At 34.6% G+C, this 15,790-nt stretch overlaps 1 protein-coding gene across 1 annotated transcript; it reads right to left on the bottom strand.

Annotated features, from left to right (window-relative positions):
- Positions 1–4,727: 4,727 nt before the first annotated feature.
- Positions 4,728–5,937, bottom strand: LOC131063975 (protein EXORDIUM-like 2). The gene has a single exon (XM_057997981.2). It carries the CDS (start codon positions 5,858–5,860, stop codon positions 4,847–4,849), a length of 1,014 nt encoding a protein of 337 aa, XP_057853964.1. The 5' UTR covers positions 5,861–5,937; the 3' UTR covers positions 4,728–4,846.
- Positions 5,938–15,790: the final 9,853 nt, after the last annotated feature.

The raw sequence follows: 15,790 nt of genomic DNA, 5'->3' as shown, positions 1-15,790 counted from the left end.
TATAGTGACTGTATTCTAATCCTCGAAGATTCCACCACAATTGAAACAATGCCACACATGTGTCAAGAATACAATTTCATACCAAGCACCACAATAAAACAACTACGCTTAAGTACAAATGAGTACCCCATTGGAACAATTAGTGCTTTGGTAACAAGGACAGGAAAACAAGGTTCACAATACACACTTGACATCAAAGATGGTGACAATGAAACAGACAAAGTATAGGTAAAAGCCTTCTTAATTGTTTTCGAATAACCTGTTCCAAAATTTTGTTCACTACAAAATACTTTGCATTCTAAAAGTTTTTACACAAAATAACTAACCATGTTACTCTCCATAGTTGTACCTGCACCAAAGTTTTGGCCAACAATGCCACACAATAGAAGACCACCTACAAAGGAATGAGATCCCTACAATGCTCTTCAGAAATGTTGTAAAAAAAGTGGACCAAAGAATAACATTCCGCACAAGCCTTTCTATGTTCATATGCAATCAATGACAAAAGAACATTGGAAAGGCTCAATGGCTTACTGAATACAACTTATGAGGTAACTATTTTCACAACATGCATCTCTTTACTTTTCAAATGTACCGTTTGCATGCCACACTAACATTTACCCATCTCTTACAGGTTGATGGTATCTTAAAAGTGGCAAATCCATTCTCAGTTCCATTCCATGCATTTTGCCTACAATGCAATTATAAATTTGAGAACTATGGCATGCTTGAAGACAACACTGCTCACTGCACCAGGTATCACCAAAAAGTCACCTATGTATACTCACTTGAGATGAACACAATACTTACAGCCGAAAATAAACAAACTATACAATGTTCTACTGATAAGTCCACAATTGAACAATTGTTGCCAGCTCTTTAAAATACTACATATGAAGATTACAAAGAAGAAAAATCAAGAGTTATCTTCATTCTACATGATTTTACAACAAAAGGCCACTTCACTCTCAACCAAAACAATATCATTACTCATGCCTTTGTTCTTCATGAATGATTTCTACAAAAAGGTAAACATGATACATTACATTAACCTTTATACATTTCAAACATTTTTTATTAACTCTATACTATAACAAATACTAATTTACAAAAAATAAAACCAATTTATGTTTTGCAGGAAGGACACAATCTCTAAGAAATAAGTCATGGATACTTGTCATATGGAACAACTCCTCTCAAATAGACTACTACTGCTTAACAAATCAAAGCAAATTAGATACAAATTTGCTTTCTTTGTTTAAAACTTTATATTTATCTTGCACTCTACAAACTATTGAATATATGTTGCACTATAACACTCAACAACTCTTTTTTAAATGTTGCTAATGCTGAGAAGACAAATTTATTATAATATGCACTGTTTGATAAGACAAATTTATTATACACAGTTGTCCATTCTCTTCTCTGTGTTTAACCTCTCAAGCAAAACTAATTTCTGTAGTTACAATATATGTCTATTGTAATCTGTATTTCATTGACAATTTGATCTGGAAGATTGTCTTCTTTTCCAAAGAAATTTGTTCTCCTTTTATATCATGTGCATCTATTTCTTAAAAATGAGGCATTCTTCCTCTTTTGGTTGGCCTTTATCAGCTGTTTAGGGTACCCTCAAATTGCATTATGGGGGAGCGGGGGATCTGTTTGTTGTTGTCTCCCCTCTACTCTGTAGAAGGAAACTCTCTTTTTAGATCTACCATCTTCCCCATGGGGATTGTCTTCTCTCAATCGCTTTGTCCATATCAACAACTCTATTCCCTTGGCTCAACATTTTAGTATTGTTGCTTGGCTTGATAGCTTCGCCTTAACTCTGTAGTAGCAACGTCTTCAGATTGTGAACTTGAGTAATTAAAACAGTAGTTTGGTCTTTAGGTATCATCTATGCACTGCCATTCTTCATCGCCCTCTTGTCTCTTTAACAACTTTCAAGGGATCATGCATGAAGCTTACGTTATGCTAGAAAACCCTAGCGTGAACACAGTGGACTTCACATCTTCATCTACTTCCCGCTTCAGTAGACTTGCTTAACAATCTTTGCAAGATCAGTTGCACTTATAGAGCACCCAAACAAGTTATCTGTAATTGTATAGCTTCTCTGGAAAAAATGAAAACTTACATTCCAATGGCACGAACAGTAAAAGTATCAGGCATCTTATATTACTTGCATGTTACAAAAGATCTCAAGTTTTAATGGGATAAACAAATTTTGATTCCATGATTTTTCTCTTTCAACCAATATGAATGAATGGTTCTTTATTTTTTTTCACAAGACAAATACCATCAATGGTTTTCATTCTGCAATTCTTCAATTAGAAATGTCTTCAAATTTATTGCATTTTTCTAGTTTATGGTTTCAAAGTACCAGTAATTTGCTTACATACCGATGAAATTTACATTGCATTCTTTTATACTCTCTTTTATATTCAATTCTCATGCAATGATGTTTGCGTTTGCCATTATACCCCATTTAGACACCATCTACTTTTACTGCTACTGTTTGGATGTTTTCAAAAAGCCGACTTACTTCTGAAGAAGAGTATAGCTGAAACCCTCCAAGGAAGACAAAACAGAAAAAATAAAAAGGTTTAAAAGGTTGAAAAGAATCTTATTGCACTAGAAATAGGATTTCAGACTTCCATCACAATTTCTGTGATAATGATTATATATATTCTTTAGCATTACTTGTTCTGGGATAATGAATCGCTCTTGATTAAATATGAGTTGTTTTTTTGGATTTTAATATAGCACTTGATATGTGGTATTTGTTCAATTTGTCACCTAGCTTATATGCTGAAGCCACTACTAAAAGTCATCGTGATTTACCTAAATGAGCAGAACAAGTTTGTAGTTTTTTGCTTTGGTAGTTATGTTACGAATGAATCTTTAAGCCCTTCTAAGACCTATATCTAGTGCATTTTCAGTCATTCTCCCCTAAGGGACATTACATATTGGTTTATAGCTTTCCAAAAATTACATCCACCAGATGCATAAATAACTCACCTCGCAACACTAACTGCCAAATTTCCTTCCAACAATCTTTATACTAATCATAAACAACTTGACAGGAATTTGACACTTTGCGTCTCTTGTTTTCTATTGTAGTCGAACAATTCTATGATTTGTAGTCAAACAATTCTATTAGTTAAAGTAGAATTATATTTTCAATCAATCATTCATTTCTATTTTACGATGAAGATAGGTATTTGATTTTTTTAGTTAAGTTTTTTAAATGTCAAGAGTTATCATATTTTTAGAATGAGTTTATTTTATTAATTTAATGGTTATCATATTTATTTAAGAATTATTTTAATTTTTTAAGAGATTTTATATAGTAAAAGTTACTTTATAGTTTTATTTTTATTTTATATCAATTGTATTTTAGTTTTTTTTAACATGATCACGACCTAACATTCCATTGATATTACTCTTAAATGTCTTATTATAATTAAAATGAATGAAAAGAAACATAACACTTTTTCATTGAAATAGATAGGACTTGCATTTAAAAAAAATTGATTCTATGTATATTCATAGTTGAAAATCAGATTAATTGTAAACTGATGAATATTTATATACTTAATAATAATATAAAAGAAATTATTAGTAAAGTCTTAATATTTAATAACATTATATTCAACTGGTTAAATCACTTATGAGAATAATTATTAGCTAGTTTCTATATGGTATAGAATCTTTAATGTCTATATCATGTTCTACTTGAACTTCTTATTATTCCAAAGCTACATCAAGTTGAACTGTGCCTTCAATAAAAAATTGAACTGCCTTATTATAATAATGTTGAATGTAGAGAAGTGACTTGTGTTAGGATACTTTTGATATCCTCTTATCAGGTGCACCAAGGTTATATTTACCACATTTATTTATGGGTAAACATTTGTACACTTTTTAAGCCTTGAATCTATCATGCTCCACAAAGTAGGCCACAACTTGCCAAATATTATATATGCTGATAATGGACTTAGGACGCCCAAAGTATACCCATACATTAACGAAGAACGTTTGATAACTTATTTTCTTATGAGAGTTTTTTTACAAAATGTTAATATGTTTATTTCTAAATCAATCAACTACCACAAACAAATAATCACATTCATGTCTATTGGTAGCTAATCCTCTTAATATATTTTCTCATGGCCTTGTGTGTATAGGGAAAGAAAAGCACATTCCTCCCTTGCTATGTTTTATATTTTTCAGCTTAACATAATTTGCAACCTCTAATAAGCATTGTTTCTTTAGGTAAAATCGACCACTATTTTTTCAGTATTATAGTGAATTGTCCTCTTTGAAGGTATATACCTCCATAATGATAAGAAGTGGTAAGAAGTTTTTGTATTCATATAAGACATAATTTTCCTATCTTATAAAATAAACATTCTTTGAGCCAAAAATCTTTTATCACTTTTTAGACTTATTTAAGATTGAAAATCTTGTCAAAATCATTCGAATATTTCTTAATATTTAATTTTCTTTTGTGAAAGGATTTAATTGAATAACCATAGTGTTAATTAAAATAGTTTAGAAATAGATGGTTTGTATAGCATTTCATTATGTTTATTAATATATTGTAATAGTTCCTAATTTGTAAGATAAAATTTTCTCTTCTATTTGTATACTTGTTATAGTTGTTATTCTTTAAAACATTACAAATAATAATGATGCATAAAATAACATTAATAAAAAGTTTAGGATTGTCAATAACTTTGTTTTGAAGACTTGTCATTTATATTAATATAAATAAAGAATAATTAAAAGATAAATCAATAAAGAATTGTGACAGCTGTACTACACAGCTTGTGCGAAGAAGTGTTTACGATAAGGTCTTGCAGGAGCGTGAGGTGGGGTCCCACATTGCTGGGAGAAGGAACGTGCGGCCGTTGACCCCATGGGCGTTGTAACTCGCACCTGTCGTCTCGTCGACCAACAGTTGCCCAGCGTAACCGGGATAAGCCCCGCTTCCATACATGCCCGGACACGCCGAGACTGCTTCCAACGGAGCAGCGGCATCTCCCTGAAAGTATCCTGACTTAAACGGATTCGTCACTGCTCCCGCAATCGTCGCCGCAATGTTGATGATCACACCGTCAATGCCCACATCGCCATTGGGGGGCAGCAGAGGAGAGCTCTGCGGGCCGTAGATTGGCTGATGAAATGGCCATGCGCACTGCCCCGGGCACTGCGTTGCCGAGTTCCCCACCCACGCATATGCGTACTCAATGTCTGCTATGTCGCTTCCATGGAATCCGCACGAGCTACTGCAGAAGTTCTCCACCATAACATCCTCAGATGTCAGCACCAAATACAACTCCACCTCGCCATTGCTTTTCTTCTTCTCTGGCGGAGGCAGAGCTCCGGACTGGATAGCACTCTTCACCAGGACGGCAATGTCACTTCTTTTCAGGGACTTTCCGAGGGAATAAGCTTCGTCCAGCTTCTGCTTCCCCAGCCTTCGGGTCAAAGGCTGACCTTGGTTAATCTGGGAAGGGGCAGAGCCTCTGTAGGCCTCTGTTGTTTTCCACCAGGTGAAAACAGAGGGAGAGCCCTGCTTGCCGCTTTCCATTCCCAATGACTGCACAAAATCGGCTACAATGGCGCGCTGCGCGGAACTGAAATTGCCGTACCAGATGAGATGAAGATTGAGAATGGGCGTTGTGGTAAGCAGAGGGCCATTGTGGTATTGCAGAACAAGAGGCTCCTCGTCTACCAGAGCAGAAAGCTTTCTCCAGTGAAAAAGGGGCCGAGCGGCAGAATCCACTATGGACAATGCCGCCATACATATTAACAGAAAGTGAATGACAATCTTCTCAGAACCTAAAACAGCCATTTAAAGCGGGAGTTATTTGCAGTGGAAGAAAGATTTGAAAGATGTACGATGAACTGTGGAAGGGTTGTGTGGGAACAAGGAGGATGCGGTGGGGTTTAAATAGGCAGAGACGGCGAAGTCGCAGCTGGACGAAAACGACTGCTATACCGCTGGCAATCACAAGCCAATTAGGACTGCAAATTGCAATGGTGGCTTCCTAGCAAATTCCTCTTGTGGCGGTCTCATCTAAAAGACAGCTCTGTTTTATCTGGATGCCATGCACCGAGCGTGCATTATGTTATTTAATTATTTCGTCGGAGGGGTGCAGCTTCGAGGGAGGAAACATAGCTGTCAATGCTTTGCTGGTGGGAAGTTTACTGTAGTTGACAAGGAAGCAATTTTGTCAGTTTGGGTTTTTAATTAAGATAATGTTCCTGAAAACATATTGTTGTTGTCAAATTTTAAGCATGTCATACTACGTTTGAAAGGCAGTTGTAGTTTCTTTCGCCGCAAGAAAGCGAATACGTGAATTGCAAGGGACAACCTGTAAAAGGCACGAACGATTCGCTGTGCTTTTTTTACATTCGGAGTTGTTTTGGCATTGCAAAACAACATAGAGGAAGAGTACAGGGGAAGTGTATTAGTTATTTACATTTAGTGTATTGTTATTAGCAATCAAATGTAGTATTATAGGTAAAATTGTTGATATATACATTTATACTTTCATGCAAATATGCACCTACATTGGAAATTCTATAGGTGTATGATTTGGTGGTCTATGAAATAGTTTCTTGAATTTAGAAGTAAGTTCTTATTATGATTTGCAACATATTCTTTTAATTAAAAAAAAGAAAAAAAAAAAGAGAAGATATAAGAATTTGAATATATTTTAAAGCAATGTGTTCAAATAAATTTGATTTTTTATAGTAAAAATATATTACTATATTCAAATCACTATGATTTATTTCTGCAATGAAGGGTACATGTTTACACAATCATTTGTTAACAAATAAATCATTAATCGTTAAGCCAACAAACAAATTTACACTTTCATGTAAATATGCACCTACATTGGAAATTATATAGGTGTGACTTGGTGGCCTATGAAATAGCCTCTAGAATTTAGAAGTAAGTTTATCTTATGATTTGCAACATATCCTTCTAATAAAAAAAAAAGAAAAAAAATGAGGAGATGTTGGAATTTGAATATATTTAAAGTGATGTGTTGAAATAAATGATCTTTTATAGTAAAAATATTATTATATTCAAATCACTTTGATTTATTTATGCAATGAAGGGTACATGTTTACACAATCATTTGTTAACAAATAAATCAATAATCAGTAAGCCAACAAACAAAGGCTATTGTCAAAATGAAGAAAGTTAGAAGACTATGTGGCACAAAATAGCAGTTTTCATTCATATATTAAATGAATAAATTACATAAGTGGTCCTCATAATAGTTATCTAATGTTCAACAATTACAAACATCACCTTAAAGGCTCGAGTCTACAATAATAATTTTTTCTCCAACATTTATCCCATTTTCAAAAAAAGACAATATGACTAGAAACGTTTGGATATTTATAGTCTTTCTCACTAATGAAATGAAACTAAGAATTAAAAAATCCTTGCATGCTAAGAAGTTGTATAGTTGGGAATTGTGGAGTATTAATGATTTTCATAGTATTTAGCTTACAACCTTTTGAATATGGAGAGATCACAATGATTAGATTGAAAACTACCAATGAATCTAGTGACATTCTTTTATGTACCTTTCTTTAATATCCACTAGTAGTGCAACATGAGATAATATAAGTTGTATCATCTGTTTGGAGTAACATTGGGCTAGATCATGTGGTGCTAAAGTTATATTAGTCATGATCTCTCTATAGGGCTTTCTAAATTGTTGACCTATAAGACATCAACCAATGATGGAACATTAAAAGGTTGTCAAACAAAAAACCCTTATAAGTTGTGTGTGTAATTGATCTTTAAGGAGTAATCAATGGCTTGCACTTGTTCTAAAAATGAGTGGATTTATATTATAACATGGGCCCATCACTACCATCTCGACATCAAAAGAAACAATAGCATAATATAATAATTTTGTCAGACTAACCATTTTGAAGACTTGTGAATTAGATCCATGTATCAATTCTAGTGTCATTTATATTATTATGTCTATGCTTCTTGGAAGAGAAGTAGGAGTCACCATCAATGCTAACTTCCACTAATAAACCAATGGTGTATTGTTAAGAAGTTGTCAAATTGGAAATTATTTTGTGTTGTGAGATTGTGCCATATTGTAATTTCCTATCATGAGATTGATGGATACAAAGATATCATTAAAATATGTTTTGTATCTTGGGTAAGTGCACCAAGATGGTAAACAAAAAGGGGGGTATAAGTGGCCACTTTTTTTTTTCTTTTTCCTGAAAACAGGTAAATCTGAACTTCAAAGAGCTATTTGAAGGTCATGCACTCAAAACTAGGAGTTGAGAAAAGAATAAGAATTGTAGTACTCTGAATCTAGTTTCTAAACTACTAATTTTTTAAAAAATTGGATAATATTAAGAGGGTCAAACCTTTCACGCACGAAAAAATGTTCCTGATTTTTTCAAAAAAATATAACATAGTTGTTTTTGTGTGCTACACAAAATATATAGTTAGATTTAGTATTTTGCAAAACCCTTTCGTAGGATGATAGGTAAGAATGAGATATAGAAGTTGTGTATCTTTTTGTAATTTTTCGTTAAGTATTTTTTTTTTATGATTTTTGGAAGTGACCGCATCCTGAAAATTTGGTACCTATTCGTGTGTTGGGCATAACTTGCATCAAAATAATAAAAAATGCAAATTTATTTTTTTATAAGTGTATAGAATGTAGTGTAGAACAATAATATGTAATTTATTTTGAATTTGGTCAAGTATATCAAAAGTTATTAAAAAAATGATAGATATATGTCTGTGAGGACTGTCAAGGCACTGATAAATAAAATTAAAGTTTACTATGCTAGAATGTTGTCCAAAAATAGAAAAATTTATATGGTCAGAAAACAAAAAAGATGTGTGAGATTATGGTGGTAATTTTAGAGATACCCACTTGATCATTTGTAAGCCTGATGACGATGAAGTTAAGAAATCATGTTGGAGGATGAAAAAACGTGTAAAGGGACGAAAAAGGTGGGAAAATGGGCTTGCAAGCCTTAGGGTCATTTTCCGACCCTCTTACCAAGCCAACAAAAAGTACTATTCGTAGTTTTAAATAACACGTACGGGTTATGTAAAACTAAAATCATTTTTTTTGTTTCACAAAACCTGTACAGGTTATGAAGAACTAAAAACTTTTTTTTTGTTTCACAAAACCCGTACGATTTATGAAGACATAATAATGTATGCTTGTAAAATTAGCATTTACTACACATGTTTTAGACATACCTAGATAATATGTGTTTATGTATGTATAAATGCATATCTATAGTTATAATATACATATATTTATATAGATATATGTTTGTATACATGCATGTATCTCTTCTTTTCCTCTCTCTCTCGTCTTCCTTCCCCCATCATTGTCTTTGTCTAATCTAAGACCTAATTATCTTCCTTGAGTTCTATCACATCTCTCTCCCCCTCACACTTCTCTCTTTTTCGATTCTCTCACCATTTTCTCCTTCTTGTTCTCCCATACTCTCTCTCTCCCTCTCTCCCTCCCTCTCTCCTTTTCCCAATCTCCCTCCCTCTCTCCACCCCCCTCTCTCCTTCTCTCCCTCTCTCCCTCTCCTTTTCCCAATCTCCTCTCTCTCTCTCTCTCTCTCTCTCTCTCTCTCTCTCTCTCTCTCTCTCTCTCTCTCTCTCTCTCTCTCTCTCTTCCTCCTTTTCCCAATCTCCCTCCCTCTCTCTTTTTCCCAATCTCCCTCCCTCTCTCCACCCCCCTCTCTCCTTCTCCCTCTCCCTCTCTCCTTTTTCTAATCTCCCTCTCTCCCTGTCCATCATTTTCCCAATCTCTCTCCCTCTCTCCCTCTCCCCCTCTACTTTCCCTAGTTCTACATAACCTGTACGGGTTATTTAGAACTAAGGCAAGAAATTTCTAGTTCTACATAACCTGTATGGGTTATGAGAAATTGTGAATGTTGACATAAAAGTTTTCCATAACCCGTACGGTTTATGGGAAAATCTGAATATATTTTGGTCCCAACGGCCTAAAAACTAGCATTGCAAGTTGATTGAAGGCCCGGCTGCTTCTGCACATGATTTTTTGGGACAGTAACAGTTAGGTTTTCATATTATTTTGTCACTTTTGCTTTGGAATGATTGATTTGTCTTGTATATTAGATTGTTTTTTAAGTTATTTTATCATTGTTACTTTAGATTATAACAAAATCATGATCATTTGTTGTTTTTTTGCTTTGATCATGATTGATTTGTCTTGTATTTTGGGTTCTTTTAAAGTTATTTTATTATTGTTACTTTAGATTATAACAAAATGATGATCATTTTTTTTTTTTTTTTCTATTTGATTGTGGATTGTCATCATGATGTTATGTGTAGGACAATGGGAAAGAACAAGAGAGGAACAAATGAACAAAGAGAGGCAACAAAGGAAAGACAAAGGGATCATATGAAGAGATTACATGAAGGTACGTCATCTAATGCACCTAATGAAAGTGATGAACATTCAACAATTGAAATTGATATGATGAATGCACCAAATCAAAATGATCAACATACACCAATTCAAATACATATGATGAATGCACCTAATGAATGCAATGAACATACACCATTTGAAAATGATTCAGTGAATGCACATGTTAATGAAATTGAAGAATATATGCCATTTGAATTTGATGTGATCAATGCACATAATGCACCTAATTAAAATGAAGAGCATGCACCAATCTTAACACCTCTTAGAATAATTCATAGAAAACCAAAGTTCCTAATAGATATTGATGAAAATATTGTGAAGCCAATGCATGATAAAATATCCGAAAGAACTTGTAGAAGAATGGTTAGAAGAATTTGGAATAACCATTATGAAACCTTAAATCAAAGTGGAAGATGCCAATTAGTTGTTGAAATGATTAAAAATCTTTAATTTAGAGAGACGATGAAAATTTTGGGGTTAAGAACATCCGAAAATAATAGTGAAAGAACCATGTGAGAAATATTTTTGATGCATACCAAGCCATTGGTTTGAAATCATGCACTAAAGATTCTAATGTTACTCATTGTGTCCTCACATCAACGATAATGGGAAAGGAAATGAAAAAATCTCATTTAATAAGCAAAACAAGAAAGTCATTAAGGATAAGTAGAACCACATTACACTATGCCTTAGAGAGGCGAGAGAAAATCGAGGATCCTAACAATAATTCTCTTTGGGCATTCTCGGGTAGACTCCCACACAAGGACAAGGTTGTTGTTGATGCACTAAGAACGTTAATTGAGAAATATTGGCATGAAAGCACAAGGGTTTCACCCAACCAAAGATATGTTGTTAGAAGGAGAATTAGAATTAGTAATCGCAAGCCACATCCAAAACACTATTTAGATACCACTCAAACACGATTTTGTGAAAGGTTTCTTCAAAGCTTTCCTCAGATTAAAATTAGTCAAAGATTTTTTGAGATAACAAAACCATTTTATGTTAAGATTAATCATGCATGTACTACATGTTGTTGTAGGGTCCATGTTGAATTTTCCATGCATTATAATATTTATCACTATATATGTTGTACTTTGCACAATAACAATGTTTTGTAGGAATGTGGTCTACAAGCACCTCCTAAGTCATCGAGAGAATTTATTTCAAGTGCACTATGTAGACAAGATGACGGGTGCATTTACTATAAGATGATGTGTTTGAGAGGTTTTGTCCTACATGTGGCGGTTTGCAACAGTTGCATAGATGCCTACATCTGGATAGCACACATGAAATTGGTAAGGAACTAGTTTCTACTGGAAAATATAAGTCAGTCACATATGGTGTTAAAGATGGAAAAGAATTAAAGAGGTGTGAGTTAGTGAAAAGGGATATATGCATAGCTGATTTTATGAAGATGTTTCAAAAGAAACTAGTGTATGAGTACATAGGTCACACAAATAGAGCTAGGTGGTTAGATGAGAAATTCAAGTTGTGTAAGGACACTTTCCCCCTTGGTACTATTGTCTCTATCGTTGATTTTGCTGAGAATTATACACTAAAGCCACAAAATGAAGTACAATCTATGTATTACCACTCTACACAAGTTACAATTTTTGTACATATAGCATTCATGCATGCACATGATAGCACCAAGGAGGACAAAAAGGTTATAAGAGAATATCACTTCTATATCAGCAATGATCATACTCATTCGTAAGAGTTTGTGCAAGGATTATTTATAGTCTTCTATGATAGTTTAGGGGAAAGAGATATATGATACAACCAACACTTAATATGGTTGGACAATTGCACCGCACAATTCAAGAATGCAAGGATGTTCTATTGGTTGACTAGGATGCATGTGACAAGTGGTGTGCAACATTTTTGGAATTTCATTGAGGTAGGGCATGGAAAAGGAGAGCATGATGGTGCGGGAGCACATGTGAAAAGATCTCTTTCTAGAGAGGAATTGAAGTACGAAGGTGATGCAATCTTAATAGATGCAAAACCAATTGTGCAATGGTGTAACTCTACGATGGGAATAGGTAATGCAAGTAAGTCTATGGTTTCTAGATATTTTTGATTAATAAGTGAATCTAACATTGAAAACTATCTAGATTGTTGTACACTTACTGGATCAAGTGACATGCATTCATTTAGAAGTTCAAATGCAACATCACTAGTTATTTATACTAGACACATTGCATGCTTTTGCTCTTCGTGTATGCATTTTTTGTGGGATGAATCTAAATCAAAAGAATGGGTTGACCAATGGTCTTGTAGACCTTTGCAAACCCTAGATACATATCAACTTCCTAGAGCACTACAGATGAACCAGATTTAAGCATCAATGGATTTTGACCATGTATTAGACATAGTTGAACCAGGTAAAGGGTTGCAATTTACTACAATTTTAAGCTTAATTTATTAGTATTAACTTATGTTGATTTTGGTATTAACTTATATCCTTCTATTAAATGTAGGTCATGTATATGTAGTTATTGCAGATGAGAACAATGAAGAAGTACCATATTACTTTTTGTGTCGTTGTATTGAGGCCAAAAAGAAATTGGATTCTACAATGGTTGATGGAGAGGGTATTGAGTACCAAATAGGATCTGTTGTTGTGATAGGGACATGGCTTAGAAGGTACCATTGTTGTGTCGAGTTGTATTGAGACCTCTTAAACTCATTTATTTAGCAATCGTTGTATTGATTTTAGCATTAACTTACCCTTCTATAAAATGCAGGTAACTTATCAAAAATTCTAATGCCTGGTTGTTTGAGGACTTTGAGACACATAGACATATTCTTCATTACTCAAACCTTCTTGTTGCAATAAATATTAATTAAATATCATGGTAGACCTCTTAACAAGGATTTGTGGAAAGTTTGTGAATCAAACCACGAGGCAATACTTGAGAGACTAAGGGTTAGACCTGATCCAGAACATTCACTTGATTGATTTTGGGCCATCTAGAAGAATAATTCTACAATATGGTAGAATAATTTTGACAATTTTGTATATATCTTTTGCAAAACGTTGTAACTTTGGTTTTTTGGATATGCTCTACATGCATATGAGCTATAATATGTACATGAGTTGTAATGTGCATATGTAGATGCCAAATTTTGTTTATAAAAACATCAATGAGTTGTAATGTGCATATATAGATGCTAAATTTTATATAAAAAACAACAATGAGTTGTAATGTGCATATATAGATGCTAATTTTTGTATAAAAAAACAACAACAAGTTGTAATTTGCATATTTAGATGCAAAATTTTGTAAATATAAACAATATTGAGCTTGATTGTTTATATAAGATGCCAAATTTTATATATGAAAGTGTCCATGGGGCTGATTTGCAAATTTTGAGAGCCCAAATTTGTACCATTTGATTATAAATACATTTGTAATAAACTCGTACCATTTGATTATAAATTAGTACTATTTGAATATAAATAGTTGAGTTTGATTTTGACATATGTTAAATAACTTGCAAATGGGTATCTGAATATGCAAATTTTTTTCCAAGTGTTTTGGGAAAGTTTTGAGTTACGGTTGAATTACCCGATTTGAAGGGCTAGTAGGAATAGTCTGAAACTGAGAGAGGGCTTTTTAGGTAGTGACAACGTGACCCCATAGGTTCAAACAGATCGTTCATAAGTGCCACAGCCTCTGAGTTATGCTACGTCAAAGTTTAACCATTTTTTCCACTTTGAGCGCTCAAGGGAAAACGTTGCTACAAGGTGGCTCGTAATGATCGAACATCTTGGGGAGAGAGACAAGGGCACACCTAGCATAAAAATGGCCACTTGAATGTGCTCGCACTGATAGTTCATTCCCATGACAAGAAGAACGAAAGATGCACTATTTTGCCACCTCTCACTGATGATTTTTGAAGGTTTTTGATGCGACAGAAAAAATCTCACCACAAGAAAATGGAATTGAGTTTTACTAAACCAAGAGAGGATGTTTTAGGTAGCAACAACATGACCCCATAGGTTCTAATGGATCATCCATAAGTGCCACAGTCTCCGATTTATGCTACTTCAAAGTTTGACCATTTTTTCCACTTTGAGCGCTCAAGGGAAAACGTCGCTACAAGGTGGCTCATAATGATCGGATGTCTTGTTGAGAGAGACAGGGGAAAACCTAGTCTAAAACCAACCACCCGGATGTGCTTGTACTAACGGTTCATTCCCATGACAAGTAGAACGAAAGACACACTATTTTGCCACGTCTCACTGACAGTTTTTGACGGTTTTTGATGCGACAGAAAAAATATCACCACAAAAAATGGAATCAAATTGGTTAAACCTGAGAAAGGATGTTTAAGGCAGAGAGAACATGACCCCATAGGTTCAAACAGATCATCCATAAGTGCCATGGTCTCCGAGCTACGCTACGTCAAAGTTTGACCATTTTTTCACTTTGAGCGCTCAAGGAAAAACATCGCTACGAGGTAGCTCGTAACGATCAAACATCTTGGGGAGTGAGACATGAGTGTAGATAGCGTAAAACTAGCCACTCAGATGCGCTCGCGTTGACTATTCATTCCCATGACAAGCAGAATGAAAGATGCACTATTTTGCCACCTCTCACAGATGGTTTTTGATGCGACAGAAAAAATATCACCACAAGAAAATGGAATTGAATTGGTCGAAACCGAGAGAGGATTTTTTAGGAAGAAGCAACATGACCCCATAGGTTCAAATGGATCATCCATAAGTGCCATGGTCTCTGAGTTACGCGACGTCAAAGTTTGACCATTTTTTCCACTTTGAGCACTCAAGGGAAAACGTCACTATGAGGTGGCTTGTAACAATTGGACATCTTGGGGAGTGAGACAAGGGCACACCTAGCATAAACCTGACCACCCAGACATGCTCGCACTGAAGGCTCATTCCCATGACAAGCAGAATGAAAGATGCACTATTTTTCCACCTCTCACTGACAGTTTTTGATAGTTTTTGATGCGACAGAAAAAATATCACCATAAGAAAATGGAAACTAAGAGAGGATGTTTTAGTAAGCAACAACACAACCCCATTGGTTTAAATGGATTGTCCATAATTACCACGGTCTCCGAGTTACGCGACGTCAAAGTTTGACCATTTTTTCCACTTTGAGCGCTCAAGGGAAAACGTCGCTACGAGGTGGCTCGTAACGATCAGACGTCTTGGGGAGTGAGACAAAGGAACACCTTGTGTAAACCCAGCCACTCGGACATGCTCACGCTAACGGTTCATTCCCACGACAAGCAGAACGAAAGATGTAGTATTTTGCCAC

Source organism: Cryptomeria japonica, chromosome 11, assembly GCF_030272615.1.
Source record: "Cryptomeria japonica chromosome 11, Sugi_1.0, whole genome shotgun sequence".
Lineage (NCBI taxonomy): Eukaryota > Viridiplantae > Streptophyta > Pinopsida > Cupressales > Cupressaceae > Cryptomeria > Cryptomeria japonica.
Note: the sequence above shows the minus strand (reverse complement) of the source record. Positions and strands in the feature narration are given on the sequence as shown.